Here is a 19,829-nt window from a genome sequence, read left to right on the forward strand (position 1 = left end):
AAGTGGTTAATCATACACCCTGAAGAAAGATATTCAGACTTCCAGATCTTACTATTTATCCAGAAACTCCAACCTTAAAATTGCTTCAGACCTTTGAAACATTGGCTAGGCCTTTGTTATTTCTGTATCGTAAAAGGAAACAACTTTGTGTATTTTCCAAAGTAGTGGTTCTCAAAGTGTAACCACGAACCCCAGGGAAGTTCCCAATATTCTTTCAGGAAGTCCCTGAAGTAAAAATTATTTCTATAATCATACAAGACATTATTTGCTTTGCAAAAGCAATGTTGGGCAAAACTGCTGGCCCCTTAGCATGGACAGGGGCAGTAGCAACTGTCTCTATTCTACAGACTGTATTCTTTACTGTAAAACACCCCTAAAAAAAGTTATATTAAAAATTGTCCTTGATAAAGGAGTAAAAATTATTAGTTGTATTAAATCTCATGCTTGGAATACACATCTTTTAAATATTCAGTGTGCTCAAATAGGAAGTATATAATTAAGCACATCTACGGCATACTGAAGTACGATGGTTGTCTTGAGGAAAAGTACGTGTAACTGAGCTGGAGGGCAGCCTAGCCCTGTTTCCCAAATAACGTTTTTTTTCTTGAAAGGCAGACAAACTATGGTCCCTTTGACTTGGATAGCTGACAGACATTTTCTTGAAAATGAATGATACGAACTTGTCATTTCAAGGAAAACAACTGGTAGTCTACGTTGCCAATGCTAAAATCTGAGCTTTCAAGTAAAAATTAGAATTTTGGAGAACTTGTATCTGCCACCCTGAGCTTGACAGTTTTCCAATATTTAGAGACTTTTATAATGAAACTGGTGGTGACACTAACAAATGTGTGTTTTGAAACTGTATAATGAAGTGTGTCAATATTTGGAAGATCTGAGGAACTCAGTAAACCAATATATTCCAAATGACCAAACATGATGTTGCAAAATCATGCATGGGTAAAAAATCCAACGTGTAAGATGGAGTAATGGGTTTTAATGTAACTGAGTTTCAGATTCAACTAATTTTTAAGAAACCACCACTTGTCAAGGTTTAGCATCAAAGAAGAATATCCATAATATCTGAAAAGGTTATTAAAAGTACTCCTTCTTTTTCCAACTATGTGTCTATGTGAGGGTGTATTTTTTTCATATATTTAAATGAAAACATATTACAACAGTTTGAATGCAAAAAAAGATAGGAGAATCCAATTATCTACTAGGAAATCAGACACTAAAGAGTTTTGAAAATATAAAACAAAAGTTATTTTGGAAATAATTATTTTTCATAAACATGCTATTTATGTTAACAAGTAGTGGTTTTATTATTGCTTTTTAAATAAATTATATATTTTTATAAGTTATATATTATATAAATTATATATATTATAAATAAATTATATAAATTTATATATTTTTAAAATTCTTGGTTTTAATTTTTATATATGTTAAATATTAATAGATATAACCCATATAAACTAAAATTCCTGGGGGTCCTCAATAAACCTGAAGAGTGTAAAGGGGTCCCAAGACCAAAAAGTATGCTTCAAAGTCTGTAGAGTACTTATAACTGTGGGATAAATGATAGTGTGTTCTTAGTGGTAGGGGAAGAAATGTAATATGAACACAAGGGAAATTCCACACTTTTTCCAAGAAGAAAAAACATTCTAACAGCCAACATTATGCAAAGTAAGGGCAGAAAACAGGAATAACATATTTACCCAGAATTTTTACATCTATGACTTCACTGTATTCATATTACTTCGGTGAACGTAAATACCTCACAGGGTATAAATGCCATCTTATATTTACTGAAATCCAGTCTTCTAGATGAGCAACGTTGGAACTGTAGCTGCTGCTGTGGTCAATGCTAGAAACCTAGAACTCTTGACTTTTGCTTTTAAAAGTTTAAGATCATTTATTCCCAATAAAATAGGTTAGGACTAGGTACTTTTCACTAGGATGAATCCATAATAAAATTGAATATAAGAGTAGGAGTTAATCAGGGGTCTATAAGGAAGTTTCAGGGAAACCCTGAAGCAGCATATAGAAATTTCTCTTGGGTGAGGGTGACTAGTCTGGACTCACAACTCCTCCATCATAAATAAGAGATAAGAAGTTACAGCAGCACAGGCAAATGAGAATTTAAACTTGTTATGTATCTCACCTTCAATTATAAATAACTATCATGTAAAAATGCATGAATGTTAATATACAGGTAAATATCAGTAACTAATAATTAAAATAAAAGTTGCTTCTCATTAGCCATACACTGCTAACACAGGTTCTGTATACTATTAACTTCTTGGCAAGGTGTAGGTTAATAGCAACTACATCATAAGATAAATATAACTGGTATCAGACTTAATATAACTACACGGAAAGGAATTGACTTTAAATCATTCTGGACAAGGGAGTGTCTTCTATTTTTAAAGCTCTTCAGGGAAAAGAACGCCAATGATCTATCCTTAGTAACCGTTTTCACTAGGCAAACTTTCATAGCAAAAGGATCAGTCACATTTTAAACTGACCTGTTTGCACAGTCATTTGTTGCTTGGCACATCTTGCTGGTCAAGAGAAGAGCCCTTACCTAGGATAAATGTCACCGAAGACATGGCCCAACAGCTGGACGCGAGCCAAGTAGCCTAGGAGCGGGTATACAGTCATCATCTGGAACAGCAGGAAGATCCTTGCAATGAAGGACAGGATGTCACTGCTAGGAAAGTTGTCTAAAAAATTCTAACACAGGAAAGATAATGAAGTAATGTTAAAAATCAAATTCAATATATACAAACTTATAAAATGGAATGTCTTTTGCTTATTTCGAACACAGGTGACACTCAGATTGTGATTTGTGGACTGGTGCCTGTCCACGAACTGTTTAACTATTATTCTTCAGTGAGCTAAGTACAGAAATCGAAAGTAAGTGTTTCGAAACTTTTATAGAAATTTGACATTGCCACATTTTTATTCTATTTTACCAAAGATGAGTCTGCAACTGATCTGACATTAAAACAATGACAGAGATAATTTGAGAAGCCCCGTTCCATAAGGTATAAACATAAATTTGTTTGAATATAGTTAAGTGGCTAATTTAATTGAATGCTGTTTCATCCTCATTAGCTCTCTTGCTTTGCCTCCTCTGAAGCACTGTAGCACTTTCAAAGTCAAGATTACATAATAAAGTGAGAGCATATCTATCATCAAGTATCATTATTATTTACAGTCTATCACTGCATAGAAAAGGATTTATTTCTATTTCCTTTCATGAATCTTTTCTCCATTTCAGTTTGGCATCTAAAAACATAGTTAATCACTCAGTTTTTTCCCCCTTTCAAATACAAATACCATAGATATTCCTATTCCTAAGGGAGTGGACTTTATATGGGATTATTCACATCAGGGGAATTTTCAGCAAACATGTAGTTGCCAAAGAAGTTCTGGAATCAAGGAAATCAATAGAAGAACGTTTCAAGCTATCATAACAGCAGTAACTCAAACCTATTTCTCTTACAAAAATGGAACATCATTAACACTATGATGTTGAAATAACCTTTATAATTCATCTGTAATAAATCACATTGTATATTCCACTATATTCTATTATAGAAATTTCTTTACAACCAGAAATAAAGTTACCTGTGAAATGCTATTTTTTTGTGAGAAATTCTGCAGTCACATTAAACCACAGACTACACTATGCCTAAGTTTATGATGGGTCAAATCAAAGAAATATTACTTATGGCAACATTTTAGTAAAAAAAAAAAATGTTTCTTTTATTCTTTCTCTCAGTCTCTCCCTCTATCTTTTTAACAGCCAAATAGTCTGTCTTTGTTTTGCTACCTGCCATGTAGTACCAAAGTGAAATGTGAGACTTAGTGTTAGGAACTGTTGAACTGAGGCACTAGTTTATTCAGGACATTTCTAGATCCGGGCTTTGAAAAATAAGGGAGGTGAATGTATTCGCTGTGGAGGCTTTATAAATTCATGACTACTACTAGTGACATTTTTCCACACAGAGAGAAATACTATGCATGTAATAGGAATCACCTATTTGAGTATCACAAGATGACAGCCTAAGGTAGGTTTTCTCAGAGAGTCCATCTAAAAATCTATGGTGAATGTATATACTATTTAATGAAAGACGAAACTGACGTCCAGAAAGGATGGGGAAGGTGCTTAAATTCCCACATGTAGAATAAAAAGTAGAGGTGGTATGCAAACCCAGTTCCGTCACCATTATATTTTGCTACAGTATTACCCTGCCTGCTCTGCCAATACAAACGTAAAAACAAGCACACAGAGAAGGTACATAGAGCCTTACCTGTTCTATACAATCTTTGGATAATGGTGGTGAAGGAAATGAAGCAAAAACCAGGACTCCAATATAGAGGTAAGTTAATGTCACCAACATATAAGCAATGGACAAATCCCTTACCTGTAAATAGAGAATACGAGTCTCACAATACTGAATAAATTTGCAGTAAGTCTGCCTGAATAGGCTAAATAAGAAGACTAACAAATAAATACAAGATTTATCTTTTTTGCTCAGTGTGTGTGTGTGTGTGTGTGTGTGTGTACGTATCCCATTTGTTCACACAAAGTAATTAAAACAAAATCCACATACTTTACAATTAGTCTGACATTTTTTTTACTATTCTGGAGTATGTAGACTAAGCTACCTATTGGCAAACTTAGGAAGCTAACATAAATAGTGCTTTCCTCCTTAAATGATTGAAATTCTGACTTAATTTCAAAAAGTAATTTATTTACCAAATTATAAAATATTTAACTAAAATATTAATAATAAAACTAAAGGACAACAAGAAAGCAAGAATAAGTCACTTTCTGTATGACCCACAGAATTAATTTTTTTTTTCTTTTAGTAAATTAAATCATTAAAGCATGCCTAGACCAAAAGAGACTAGTACATAATAAAATATATTAAATAAAGAAGGAAAGCTAGTTAAAGAGCAGAGAGTAAGCAGGTATTAAAGACAAGCTTAATAAACCTAAACAGTAAACAAAAGGAAATTAAAAGGCAGCTGTTCAAACAGCTGCACAATGTTATTACTGGAATTAGTAAACAAATGCAGAACATTAAATAAAGTGGATTGCTTTCTTCCACTGCTGTTCCCACCCTCTTAGCCTCCCAGGCTCATGCAAAGTAAAAAGATTCAAGATATTTAATGCAGCCAGCTGTCAGATCCAAGCAGAACAGATCCCACAGCTCACAAATCTGGTCTCCATCACCACTAAAGTTATGGCCAAACAATTCAGTACAACTAAATTATGGCAATAAGCCTATTCATTTTTCATTTTAAACACAAATTACTTTGAAAGCTAAGAAAACAGATAACAAAAAAATTATATACAATTTTACTTTAGTTTAATAACACAATAGAAAACTGGACATTTGGTATTAGGGAACATTTCTGATTGTTTGGACAACTTTCCTCCTTAAATGGGCTAAAGCAATAGCTGAAAAGTTATAAACTTGAGCGTTGATAAATTCATTTAAAAAGCAAGTAACAAGCTATGAGATATCCTAAAATCAGGTCTAAGATGACAATCAGCTTGAAAACAAACCAGGGATTCCCTACCCTTAATTCACTGGATAGGCCTATGGAGCTACAGGAACCTGGATTATGCATATTGGTTCCAACCTTCTCAAATGAGAAAGGAGAGACTGAACAAGCCTCCAGGGGGGCGGTTTTCAAAGTTTCCCTTTTTAGTTCATGAAGCTCTAGGGCCCATCTGAGACTAGACTTTAGTTACCCTGTGGGTTGCCTGACTGTCTTGGATAAGATGAACAGAAATGAACAAAGCAACTCTTATTTTCATATCAAAAAGTAGTAGTTTCCGATGATGTTTCAAAGTCATTCTCCCCTCAACCTACCAATGCCACTCAAGAACAAGGTAGTCCTGTAAAAAGCAAAATCTTGGGAGCCAACACAGCTGTGTCAGAGAGAGCTATACATAAAGAGGGAAGCTACCATCTTATGGACAGTCTATAGCCTACATACCACCTGATCACCACATTATTTTGGTCAGGCTTCCTGCAAAGATGTGGAAAATCTGACAAAGATGAACAGGCTAAGACGCCAGGGCTTCTCAATAAGACAGTTTCCCCATTCTTAGAGCACTGTACACATATCTCAAATACAGCATAATGACAATTATCATTAACTTTTATTGTAAAAGTAATCCATGTTCATAAAATGAAGGATCTCAAGTGGAAAGAAAATGTCCCTTGACACCGACAAAGTCGCCAAGGTTAATAGTTCTCGTATCATGTTGGCATTTTAATTATTCTTATTTAAGTTGGTCTAGACCACTAGGCTATGTGATCCCTGAAGACAGGGGCTGTGTCCTTTTCATCTTTCTATCCCCATACTCAGAACAACACCTGGCACATAGTAGGAACTCAGTAAACATAGATAAAAAATAATAACTACATTGGACATAATTATTAAGTGCTTCTAGGTATTAGGCTCTATGCTGAGCACATCACATGTATTATCTCATTTAATGTAGGTAAATCATTTTCTTCATTTTATAGATGAGTACACTACACAGCAAGGTTACAAAACTTGTTTGTGGTTACAAAGTGAGTAGCTGGTGAAGTTAATATTCAAACCAAAGTCCTCTGGCTTTACACTGCATGCCCTTAGCTACTACGATGGAGAACTGACATCTCTAATTGATTTGTGTCACAGTTAATAAATAACAACCAGGAAAACAATGAAAGGAGAGGTAACAAGTTATGAATAACCAAAGATACAATACAGCACACATATAGATGCAAGAGAAATACTAAAATCAAAAAAGTTCTATTTCATAGTAGTCCAAATGTACATTCAGTAGAACTAGGGCAAAAGTTGCAGATCTGTTTTCATCTGCAAATACTCTAATGAACAGAAATGCTGTTTTAATATAAAAACAGCTGAAGTTTAGCACGGTCCTGGGAAACATGCCACCTATGAATAGCATGCACACATGTGGGTTTTGCTATTCTCTGGCTTGAACACAAGCCATCACTGTACTAGGCCAGGACATACAGCCTCTTAAAAGCCCATTTAATGGAAAATGGTAGAAAAAGCTATCTTTTAGAAAATGAGGCTCAAAGAAAAAACAAAGATTAAAAAAGAGGCACAAGTGACAACATGAACTGGTAATGTGTCAAGAATCCTATATATTTAATAAGGTAACCTGCTCGGCCTCATGAATAAGCAATGGCTGCCAGGGCTTAGTAGAGAACGAACGACAGAAGAATGCCAACTCAGAATGAGGACTGGTTTTACAATGGGGCACAAGTGGGTCTGGGAGCATGTTCTACTTCTCAATATGGTTTGTAATTGGTTCCACATACCATTCATAGTGAAAATATTATCCAGTGGAGCATTTACTAACAAAAGTGACAGAAAATGACCACATAGACCTACCCCAAACATTTACATAAAACTTCTGCTGATGTATATAGTCAAGTAAACTACACAGATTCATATGAAGCAAAAAGTTAATAACAAATGAAGATACAAAGCATCTCAAATCATTTTTTAAAGAACTAAGCAGGGTATAAAGCTAAATAAAGACAGGCAAAACGAAACAAAAAAGGCACTGTACAGTTTCTGATTCAATGGGTGAGTCAGATTGATTCCCTCTGTCTGCCAGAAAAGCATTTCTATTTAAGAATTTTAGGGAGCGGAAACTTAAGCACAGACAGTCCCCTCTTTGCGTGGTGGTATGAGACTGTAAAAATGCTTGGACACCTCTTTGAGTAAGATATGGCCGCAGGTGTGGAGGAGCTCAGGTTCTCATGCCCCTGCTCCTGCCTCAGGGCTGTTTGCTCTCACCCAGGAACAAGCTGGTCAGGAAGCTGTGCCACGGCCATGGCTTACAGATTCCAGAAAGACACCCATAAAACCAAAGGTAGCCATTTACCGAATGAGAATTACTCTAAGCTGCCACAACATAAAATCCCTGAAGGTGCATGCTGACTTGATCAGAGACACAAAGGAAATGAATCTCAACTTGTCACCCAAAGTGAAAGGACCAGTGCGGATGCCTGCCAAGATTCTGAGAGTCACTATGAGAAAAACTCATTGTGGTGAGGGGTCAAAGACTCTAAGATTTTCCAAAGTCGGCTCCAGATGAAGATCCACAGCGACTCACTGACTTGCACAGTCCTTCAGAGATTAAGCAGATTACTTCCATCCATATTGACTGGTTGAAGTCACCATTGCAGATGCTTATGTAAACTATTTTAATAAACTGATTATCAATTGTTAAAAAAAATGACTGAGCAACATAATCATAATGATCAACGGGAAAAAGTATGATTGTTCCATGACCTTTACCAATATTTGTCAAAACATTAAAAACTCATTGTCAGTTACAAGGGTATAAGAAAATGAAAAAAAAAGTAAACCTAATATTTATTTAGTATACTAATGTAAAACATTAGAAACATTGAGAATTAAACTTTTTATTTCTTTGTAAAAACTTACCAAGAGTAGTTTGAACTGTGCTTCTCCCCACTCATGGTATAATTATAATACAGAGCAAGCACCTTTTCCATGCCTTGATAAACTGTCATATTCATTTCTTCTAAGTTTGCATCAACTTCCAACATTGCATCCGTTGTGCTTTCAATGTAGTGAATTATCTCTGAGAATTCTTTCAATGTGAACTTCAATGGGAAGTTTCAGTGTAACTTCCTCTAGGACATCTTCATTCTTTTCATCACTTTTCTCATTCATGTTGATAATTTCACCTTCCCTAAGTTGCTCTGGCAGCATATCAAATGGTAGCAGTGTCAACATTTCCACAATCAGATATTTGTTTTATGAGTCAATTTATGTTTGATTCAAATTTCATTTCCAGTGTTATCACTTTTTATTTCATTGTTTCACTTTCACCTTTGTTTGCCAATTTCCTTTTTTGATTCTCCATTTTTGTAAAACATCACATGGGTTTACCACAAGGAGACAAGGAAGCAACTCAACTATCGCTTTGCAGTCTGTGTGTAAAGTGAATAAAATCTATTTCATCTTCACAGGAATAGTGTATGTCATTAACAGTGTATACCGTGGTGCCAACTAAGTAACCTGTCTATCCTAAGCAACTGTTCTTTTATGACAACTTATACCAAATACCCCAGAAACCCATTTTGTGAAGTAGTATTCTCATGCAGTGGATCATTCTATCCATGAGGCTGTGCTTCCCAAACTTTACTACCAAAGTCTCTATAATGACAGAGGAGAACACCTTGTATACCTGGGAATCTGGGAGTGAAGAACACAATTTTAATGAAATCTCATATTCGATCTTAAACACTCATGTATATTTTTAGTGTGCTCATAATTAGTTTGTCTTACTCATTGTCTTCAATCTAGTTGTGGAGGGCGCAGCTCACTGGCCCATGTGGGAATCGAACTGGCAACCCTGTAGTTCAGAGCTTGCACTCTAACCAACTGAGCCATTGAGCTATCCCCCAATTTTTGCCTTCTTAATGACTACCAAACATTACTTGAAGCCTTCTCAGAATCCCCAGGCACAGTGAACTCTTCTTTCCTTTGAATTTTAGTAACAGTCATATAGACCACTATTAGACCTTCATCATGATTTTTGGTTACGTGGTTAGAAGCTATCAAATTGAGTTTAAAATCTGCAGACAGACCTTAAGTAAGTGGTTAACTTCTTGCTTTGGATTTAGTTTGTTCTTCTTTTTCCAGTGTCTTAAGGTAGAAGGTTAGGTTATTGATTTGAGATCTTTCGTCTTTTTTAATGTAGGTGTTTATAGCTATAAATTTCCCTCTAAGCACTGCTTTAGCTGCATCCTATGTTTTGCTATGTTGTGTCTTCATTTTCAGTAATCTCAAAGTATTTTCTGTTTTTTCTTGCAATTTCTTCTTTGACCTATTGGTTATTTAGGAGTAAGTTGTCTCATTTCCACATACTTGTCAATTTCCCAATTTTTTCTTTTTTCCCCCCCAAAAGTTATTGATTTCTGACTTTGCTATGGTCACAGAAATACTTGGTATGATTTCAATCCTTTTAAATTTACTGAGACTTGTTCAATGACCCTGCATATGGTCTCTCTTGGTAACTGTTCTATGTTCATTTGAAAAGAATGTACATTCTGCTGTTGTTTGAGAGAAGACTTTTATAAATGTCAATTAGATCAAGTAGGTTGATAGTGTTTTTCAAGTTTTCTATATCCTTACTTATTATCTATTTGTTCTATCAATTATTAAGGGAGGTATCATGAAATTTCCAGTTGTAATTGTGGCTTTGTCTACTTCTCCTTTCAGTTTTGACAGCTGCTGTTTCATTTATTTGGAAGCTCGGTCACTGGGTGCACACATTTTTAGGATTATTATGTCTTCTTGATGAATTGATCCCTAAAGATCATTATGTAATGTTCTTCTTTATCTTGGCAATACTCTTATTCTGAAGTCTACCTTGATATTAAAACAGCCACTCTACCTTTTTTATGTTTAGTGTCTTTATGGTATATATTTGTATTTAAACTTAGTTTCTTGTATACAGTATATAGTTAAGGTTTTGTTTTTTTAAATCAGTTTGACAATATCTTTTACAGTATAGACCATTTTAATTTAATGTAATTATCAATATTATTGGGCTTAAATCTACTATGTTGCTATTAGTTTTCTACTTGTCCCATCTATTCTTTGTTTTCTTTTTGCTGTGTTTTAGCTCACTTGGGTATTTTTAAAGATTTCATCACCACTATTGACTATACCTCTTTATTTTTTCAGTGATTGTTCTACAGCAGAGGTTGGGAAACTATGGCTCATGAGTAAAATCTGGCCAACTGTTTATTTTGGTAAATAAAGCTTACTTGAAATACAGCCACCATCATTTATTTACATATTGTCTATGGCTACTTTATGCCACAACAGTAGAGTTGGGTAGTTGTAACAAAGACTACATGGCACACAAGGCCTAAAATATTTACCATCTGAATCTTTACAGAAGAAGTTTGCTGACCATGGCTCTACAGATTAAATTTAAAAATTAAGATCCAGTAACAAAAATCAATTCCTCAGATAATTACTCACATTGTTTTCTTGGTTCTTGTTGTTCTTTAAGAGAGTGATAATACAATTATGAATAAAGAAAGCAAGGGTAAGCACACCAGTCAGCTGCGGAAACTGAAATCTTATCTCTAGGAGAAAAAGAGAGGGGGAAAAAACATTAAAACTGACAACCAGAAAATGAATATTAGTAGCCAAAAGTTGATTACTAAAAACCAAATGTCTCTGGAAGAATAATGTTAAAATGTTTTTACAAATTTCCTCAAAGCTAGCATTATACTTGAGCAAAGTCCTTGAAAGAAAAAGAAATGGAATCAAGAAATGACTACTCTGTGATGGTACTTTATATCAGTTATTCCTGTTTGAGGTCACTTAACTAGTGTATGACAGAGCGGGACTCAAATTCAGGGTCTGTCTGACTCTAAAGTTCCTCTTTTTCTAATACTTGAATTTGCCAGAAAACTACCTTTAGAAAGGAATCAGGGAAGGGAGAATTGGTCATTTAACAAGAAAAATACTGATCACTTTAGATCAATAGTCAGCATTATACGTATATAATTATAATAGAGGTACCAGTTTTGGAAAGATGATAAAATTATTATTTACATATGACATTATCTGAAGATATTATTTGCAGAGAAATAACTGAAAAACTCTTTAGTAAGAATTCAAAGTCATCAAGTCACAAAGGAAGAAAGCATGAAAGAAATTACAAAACAACCAGAAATCAATAAACAAAATGGCAATAGTAAGTCCATACCTATCAACAATTACTTTAAATGTAAATAGACTAAAGTCTCCAATCAAAAGATACAGAGTGGTTGAATGAATAAAAAAACAAGACCCAATTGGATGCTGCCTACAAGAGACTTACTTTAGCTTAAACAACACACAGACTGAAAGTAAAGGGATGGGAAAGATATTTCAAGCAAATGGAAGCCAAAAGAAAGCAGGGCTATACTTATATCAGACAAAATAGATTTTAAGCCAAAGACTGTAACAGGAGACAAAGAATGTCATTATATAATGATAAAGGGATCAATTCATTACGAGGATACAACATTTGTAAAAATGTATGCTTCCAACATAGAAAAACTTAAATATATAAAGCAAATATTAACTGGTCTTAAGGGAGAAATAGGCAGCAATACAAGAATAGTAGGGACTTCAACACCACACTTGCAACAGTAGATAGATCATCCAGACAGAAAATCAATAAAGAAACATTGGACTTAAGTGACATGTTAGATCAGGTGGACTTACTTAACAGAAATTTACACAACATTCCATCCAACAGCACCAGAATACACATTCTTCTCAAGTGTACATGAAACATTCTCCAGGATAAATCATATGTTAGGCCACAAGACAAGTCTTAATAAATTTAATAAGACTGAAATCATATCAAGCATCTTTTCCAATCAGAATGGTATGAAACTAGAAATCAATTACAAGAAGAAAACTGGAAAATCCACAAATATATGGATATTAAACAATATGCTACTAAACAACCAATGAGTCAAAGGAGAAATCAATAAATACCATGCAACAAATGAACATAGAAATGCAACATAGCAACACATAAGGGAGGAGGCAAAAACAATTCTAAGAGAGAAGTTTACAGCAATAAATGCCTATATTAAGAAAAAGAACAATCTCAAATAAATAACCCAACTTTATACCTCAAGGAAGGAGGCAAAGAACAGCAAACCAAGCCTAAAGTATTTGCAGGAAGGAAATAACAAGGACCGGAGTGAAACTAAATGAAATAAAGACTAAAAGGACAATAGAAAAGATCGATGAAACTAAGAGCTGGTTCTTTGAAGGGATAAACAAAACTGACAAACTTTGAGCTAGCTTAATCAAGAAAAAAAGAGAGAGGATGCAAATAAATAAAACTATAAATGACAGAAGAGACCTCACAACTAATACCACAGAAATACAAATGATCATAAAAGACTATTGTGGACAATTATATACCAACAAATTGGACAACCTGGAAGAAATGGATAAATACCTAGAAACATATAACCTACCAAGACATAATTATGAATAAATAGGAAACTGGACAGACCAATTACTAGTAAGGAGGTTGAATCAGTAATAATAATCTCCTAATAAAGAAAAGTCCAGGCTGAACCAGAGAGCTTCACTGGTGAATTCTACCAAACATTTAAAGAAGAATTAATACTAATCCTTTTCAAACTCTCTGAAAAATAGAAGAGGAGTGAACACTTCCAAACTCATTTTATGAGGCCAGTATTACTATGATACCACATCAAGTCAAGGACATTACAAAAAAAGAAAATTACAGGCCAATATCCCTGATGAACATAGATGCAAAAATCCTCAACAAAATATTAGCAAACTCAATTCAACAATACATTAAAAGGATCATACACCGTGAACAAGAGGGATTTATTCCACGTATGCAAGGATGGTTCAACATGTGGAAATTAATCAACATGACACCCCGCATTAACAAAATGAAGGATAAAAAGCATATGATCATCTAAATAGATGCAGAGAAAAGAATTTTATGAATTTCAACATCCACTTAACAATAAAAACTCTCAACAAACTGGGTATGGAAGGAACATACATTAACACAATAAAGGTCACATATGACAAACCCACAGCTAACAATATACTCAACAGTGAAAAGTTGAAAGGTTTTTTCGAAGATCAGGAACAAGAAGAGGATGTCCACTCTTATCCAACAACTGGATGTCCACCAATTTTATCCAGCAGAATACTGGAAGTCCTAGCCGGAGCACTTAAGCAAGCAAAAAAAACAAAACAAAACAAAACAAAAAAAACAAAAAACAACAACAAAGAAAGAAAGAAAAAAGAAAAACCATCCAAATAGGAAAGGAAAAAGTTAAACTGTCTCTGTTTGAGGATGATAATAACAAATTCAGTAATGTTGCAGGATACAAAATCAATATACAAAAAATATATTCTATTTCTATACATTAACAATAAACTGTTCAGAAAGAGAAATTAAGAAAATTTCATATACAATAGCATCAAAAAGAATAAAATTCTTAGGAATAAATTTAACCATCGAGGTGAAAGACCTATACACTGAAAACTATAAGACAATGATGAAAGAAATTAAAGAGGACACAAATAAATGGAAAGATATCCTGTGATTGTGGATTGGAAGAATTAATATTAATAAAATGTCCATACTCCTCAAAGCAATCTACAGATTCAATGAAATCTCTATCAAAATTCCAATGGCATTTTTCACAGAAATAGAACAAACAATCCTAAAATGTATATAAAACCACAAAAGAATACAAATAGCCAAAGCAATGTTGAGAAAGATGAATAAAGCTGGAGGTCTCGCACTTTCTGATTTCAAAGTATATTACAAAGCTATAGTAATCAAAACAGTATGGTACTGGAAAAAACCAAAAAACAAAAAAACCCAACCAAACAACAACAACAACAACAACAACAAAACAGACACATATATCAATGGAACAGAATAGAATTACCCAGAAACATATGGTCAGTTAAGTTATGACAAAAGAGCCAAGAATTATAATGGGGAAAGGATAACCTCTTCAATAAATGGTGCTGGGAAAACCTGGACAGCCACATACAAAAGGGTGAAACTGCACCATTATCTCACACCATACACAAAAGTCAACTCACAGTGAATTAAAGACTTGAATGTAAGACCTGAAACCATAAAAGTCCTAGAAAAAAACATGAAAGGTAAGCTCTTTGACATTAGTGTTGTCAGTGATTTTTTTGAATTGACACCAAAAGCAAAGGTAACAAAAGCAAAAATAAGTAAGTGGGACTATATCAAACTAAAAGGCTTCTGCACAGCAAAGGAAACCATTAATAAAATGAAAAGACAACCTACAGAATGGGAGAAAATGTCCACAAATCATGTATCTGATAAGGGGTTAATATCGAAAATATATAAATAATTCATACAACTCAGTAGCAAAAAAGTAAATACTCTGTTTAAAAAATGGGCAGAGGAACTAAATACCGTGTTTCCCCCAAAATAAGACCTAACCGGAAAATAAGCCCTAGCATGATTTTTCAGGATGACATCCCCTGAACATAAGCCCTAATGAGTCTTTTGGAGCAAAAATTAATATAAGACCCGGTCTTATTTTGGGGAAACACAGTAGATATGTTTCTGAAGACATCCAAACAGGCAACAGGCACATGTAAAGGTGCTCAACATCACTAATCATCAGGGAAATGGAAATCTATTGACCTCTTGGAGACATACCGTGTTTCCCTGAAAATAAGACCTAGCCGGACAATCAGGTCTAATGCATCTTTTGTAGCAAAAATTAATATAAGACCTGGTATTATATTATATTATATTATATTATATTATATTATATTATATTATATTATATTATATTATACCTGGTCTTATAGTAAAATAAGACCGGGTCTTATATTAATTTTTGCTCCAAAAGCCGGATTAGAGCTGATTGTTCGGCTAGGTCTTATTTTCAAGGAAACACGGTAAAAGCCTCTGTCCTAGTTCAGCCAACTCCAAATAAGGGGAAAGGAAAGTCTCACAACCAGTTATTTTTAGCTTAAGAAAGGTCTTCATGATCTGGCATTTGCCTCTTTACCCTTATCTCCTATCACTTCCCCAGCAAGCATTCTTTCACTCTAGCCATCCAAATTCTTGAAATTTCCTAAATGGGTCACGTTATCTCAGGCCTTCAGGGTTGCTCACACATGTTGTTCCCTTGATGGGGCATACATCCCTTCCTTGAATTCTTCATTTAAAGAATTCCTTTTGGCCCTTAAAACATTCTCTATTTAGCACCTGTCTCTGATTCCTAATTCTTACATGCAATTCTTCTATAGTACTATGGCTCTTGTGTATATCTTTGTACTATCGTCATCAACTCACAAATTGATCTTAGTGCTCCACTATAAATTCCTGGAGGGCACTGAGCCATGTCTTTTTTGACAATGATGGCACATAATCAGAGGCATTTATTTATTTTCGGAATAAAGAGCTCTCAGCTAGGGAAGTGGTCAGATTCTACCTTAAATTGTTCTTCAGAATGATTTTTCTTTCTGCTAAGATCTATTTGTTTTCAATAAGCTCATCAATTTAGCTGATCTTTCCTGTCTCTTAGGGCAATCAACATCTATCACTGTAAGATGAGTCATGAAGCAACTTGTTAGTGGGTCATTTTCTAAGGCAGGTGATATTATTCTCGTTTCTAACTTGTCAAATTAGAGTGAGTAAATATCCAGTTTTTTCCAACTAACAAACAAAAACTGTCTTTTGAGCAAATTCCTTAAAAACCTGAGATTCTTTTTAATAGCTTTATGAGATATAATTCACATACATCTCACCCATTTAAAGCGTATAAATAGTTTTTTTTAGTATATTCACAGAGTTGTGCAACCATCACCACAGTACTTTATTCCTTTCTATTGCCAAATAATATTCCATTATATGGATATACCACATTTATCCATTCATTAGTGATGGACATTTGGGTTGTTTCCACTTTTTGGCTATTATGAATAAATAATGTTGCTATGAACATACATGTAAGAAAAAATTTTTTATGGAAAATACGCCTTTTTAAAGAACCCAGGCATTTCCACAATGATCACTACATAGTGAATCAAAAAAGACAGATTCCTTGACAAAGTGGTTTTAAAGAAGCCCCAAACTTCTGATCATTTTCAAAATGCCTACTGTATTTCTTTGAGAAGACATATTAAGAAAGGAAGCAAGCAGAGGGGGAAGAGATACCTGTAATATATTAATATGACAAAGGATATATATCTAGAATGAATAAAGAATGCTTATAAATCAATAGATTGACAAAAATGGGCAAAAGACATGAAAAGGTACTTGACAAAGGAGGTGATCTTAACTGTCAATGAACATATAAAAAGGTGGTAACTTAATTAGCCATTATGGAAATGCAAATTAAAACCACATAATCACCAGAAAGGCTAGATGGAAAAAATAGAAAATACAACTGTTGATGAAGATGTGGACAACTAGAACACTCAAACACTGATGGTGGGAATGTAAATTGGTACAACCATTTTGGAAAGTTGTTTGGCAATATCTACTAAGCAGAATATATGCATACCCTTTGACCAAGTAATGCCACTTGTAGGTTTACAAACAAGAGAAAGCAGCCATATGTTCACTAAAAGATATGTACAAGAATGAAGAGTGCTTGAGCTGAGCTGCCGCTGAGCTCCCGGATGGCTCAGGTGGTTGGAGCACGTCCTCCAACCACAAGTTTGCTGGTTTTACTCCCACAAGCGATGGTGGGCTGCGCCCCCTGCAACCAGCAACGGCAACTGGACCTGGAGCTGAGCTGCACCCTCCACAACTAAGATTGAAAGGACAACAACTTGACTTGGAAAAAAGTCCTGGAAATACACACTGTTCCCCAATAAAGTCCTGTTCCTCTTCCCCAATAAAATCTTAAAAAAAAAAAAAAAAGAATGAAGAGTGCTGTAATAAACACATTAGTAGAAAATTGGAGACTACTCAAATGTCCCTTAACAGTAAAAGCTAAACAAATTGTGGTATAGTTATACAATGAAATACCAATGGGAATAACTACAAATAACATACAACAATATGGATCATTATCACAATATAATGTTGAAAGAAGCCAGACATAAAATAACACATGCTGTATATTTCATTCATATTAAGTTACAAAAACAGGCAAAACTAAGCTTTGGAGTAAGAAGTCAGATCAGTGGTTATCTTTGCAGGGAGGTAATGACTGGTAGGGAGAATGAAAGGGACTTCTGGGGTGCTAGTAATTTATGTTTTTGATCTGGGTGTTGGATACGTGGTGTTTTGAGTTTGTGAAAATTAACCAAGCTGTATACTCATGAGTTGTGCATGTTTGTGTGTATGTGCACACACACACGTACATGCATGGTGAAAGTTTGTGAACTTAATTGTGTGACCTTGTGTATATATATTATACTTCAATAAAATGTTCAAAAGCAAAACCAAAAAAGGTGGGACAAAGACAAAAACATAAAAATAAGGAGAGAAATTCCAATATATTTGGAGGTATTATTAAGTTTCAGTGAGTGAGTGGTAAAACATAGTCTGCTCCTAATGGAAAGTGAATGAAACTATTTAAAGCATATGTGGTTAGAAAATTATTTTTTCTGGTTTCAGATGAACACAATGCTGCTGTCAAATCACCCTATAATTCTTGAAAATCAGTGTCTATAGTCTCTTTGAAGTCAGTTTCAAAGCATTTAACAGTTTTTCATTTTAAAACTATAATCTTAATTGCAGTCTTAAATGTATACTAATTGTTAAAAGTTAAATTGCATTACAAGGCTAATAAAAACCAGGATTCTCTTGCTTCATAACTCCCATCCTGAATCCTGTTTCTGAGAGGCAACTAATTCTAACTCTTCTAACTATTTAGCATATTTTTAATTTATAATCCTGCTTATTTTTAAGTAACATGCTTATATTTCTTGTCTTTTATTTTTAAATTTTAGACATAATTCATTGATTTTTATACTGTAAGGCTTTAATCACCACCACCACTCATATTTTCCCATCTTCTATTTTCCCTAATCATAATTATAATTTTGATTCTGCAATATCAATATTAAATGTTTTAATTTTTATGATTATTATGTATTATTCATAGTTAATCCATGGACTGTATTATTACATATTCTTTCTTACATAAAAATACTTTTGTTGACCTGTTTTTTGGGAAGTAATCATTGACTTTTTCCTTTATGATTGCCTAATTCTCTAGTGAACCAATTCTTCCCCAAATTCTCCAAAAGAATGGTAAAATTCCTCTCAATACAACAAATAGAATGATCTTTTCCATTTTACTTTTCTGTTGGAAAAAAAGCCTCCTGGGGTCATTTGTCTACGTGCTATAATCTGGGCTGGTTGCTCTCTAGACCTGTTGAACAGCTGTTTCCTAGGATTTCCCTTCACCATCACTCTGGGAATTTCTTGCTTTACCACTTCTTTTTGGTGGAGCACATGTAGCAGTTTTTTCCTGAGAAAGCGTGCACGGAAGGTAAAATTTTGTGAGACTTTACTTCCTGAAAATAACTTTATTTTTTTTACTTTTTATTTTATTTATTTATTTAATTAAAAATTTTTTTTAAGGAGGGTGCAGCTCACAGTGGCCATGTGGGGATCGAATCAGCAACCTTGGTATTATTAGCAGCAAGCTCTAACCAACTAAGCTCACCGGCCACCTGAAAATAACTTGATTATACTCTAACACTGGAATGAGAGTATGGCAAGATTTAGAATTTTGGGTTAAAATAACTTATTCTGAGACCATTGATGACACTTCTATTGTCTTCTAGCTTTCAGAGTTGTTGAAGTCTGATACTATTCTGATTCCAGACCTTTTGTATAGACCTGTTCTTTGTCCCTGGAAGCTTTTAGGGTCTTCTCTTTATCCCTGGTGTTCTGAAATTTTATGACGACATGATTTGTCACAGGTCTTATTTACAGTTCTGGGTATTTAAGCCCTTTTCATCTAGAAATTTATGTTCTTCAGTTCTGGGGAAATTCCTTAAACTGTTTCTTTGATCATTTCATCCCCTTCATTTTTTCTCTTATCTATGGAACTATTTTTAGTTGGATACTGGGCCACCTGAATTAATGCTCTAATTTTCTTATCTTTATTCCCCTTTCCTTCCCCCCACCCTCATTCCCTTCCTCCCTCCCTCCATTTCTCCCTTCCTCCCTCTTTTCATTCTTTCCT

The 19,829-nt window shown here is 34.3% G+C and overlaps 1 protein-coding gene and 1 pseudogene across 6 annotated transcripts in view; one reads left to right on the forward strand and one right to left on the reverse strand.

The window, feature by feature from the left end:
* Positions 1-19,829, reverse strand: part of SLC38A9 (solute carrier family 38 member 9) — a 71,697-nt gene that overhangs the window by 11,162 nt on the left and 40,706 nt on the right. For all 6 annotated transcript variants that reach the window (XR_016020620.1, XM_019743197.3, XM_019743214.3 and 3 more), the window contains 3 exons: positions 11,086-11,192; positions 4,323-4,436; positions 2,588-2,736 (listed from right to left, as the gene is read on the reverse strand). Coding sequence is in view for 5 of the 6 variants with exons in the window: in XM_019743197.3 (XP_019598756.1) it covers positions 2,588-2,736; positions 4,323-4,436; positions 11,086-11,192 (370 nt within the window). In the remaining variant the exon portion in view is untranslated. The remainder of the gene's footprint in view (positions 1-2,587; positions 2,737-4,322; positions 4,437-11,085; positions 11,193-19,829) is intronic.
* On the forward strand, positions 7,638-8,290 carry LOC141570464 (small ribosomal subunit protein uS10 pseudogene; annotated as a pseudogene).

The sequence above is a fragment of the Rhinolophus sinicus genome, chromosome 3 (assembly GCF_057876585.1).
Source record: "Rhinolophus sinicus isolate RSI-liver-muscle chromosome 3, RSI-T2T, whole genome shotgun sequence".
Lineage (NCBI taxonomy): Eukaryota > Metazoa > Chordata > Mammalia > Chiroptera > Rhinolophidae > Rhinolophus > Rhinolophus sinicus.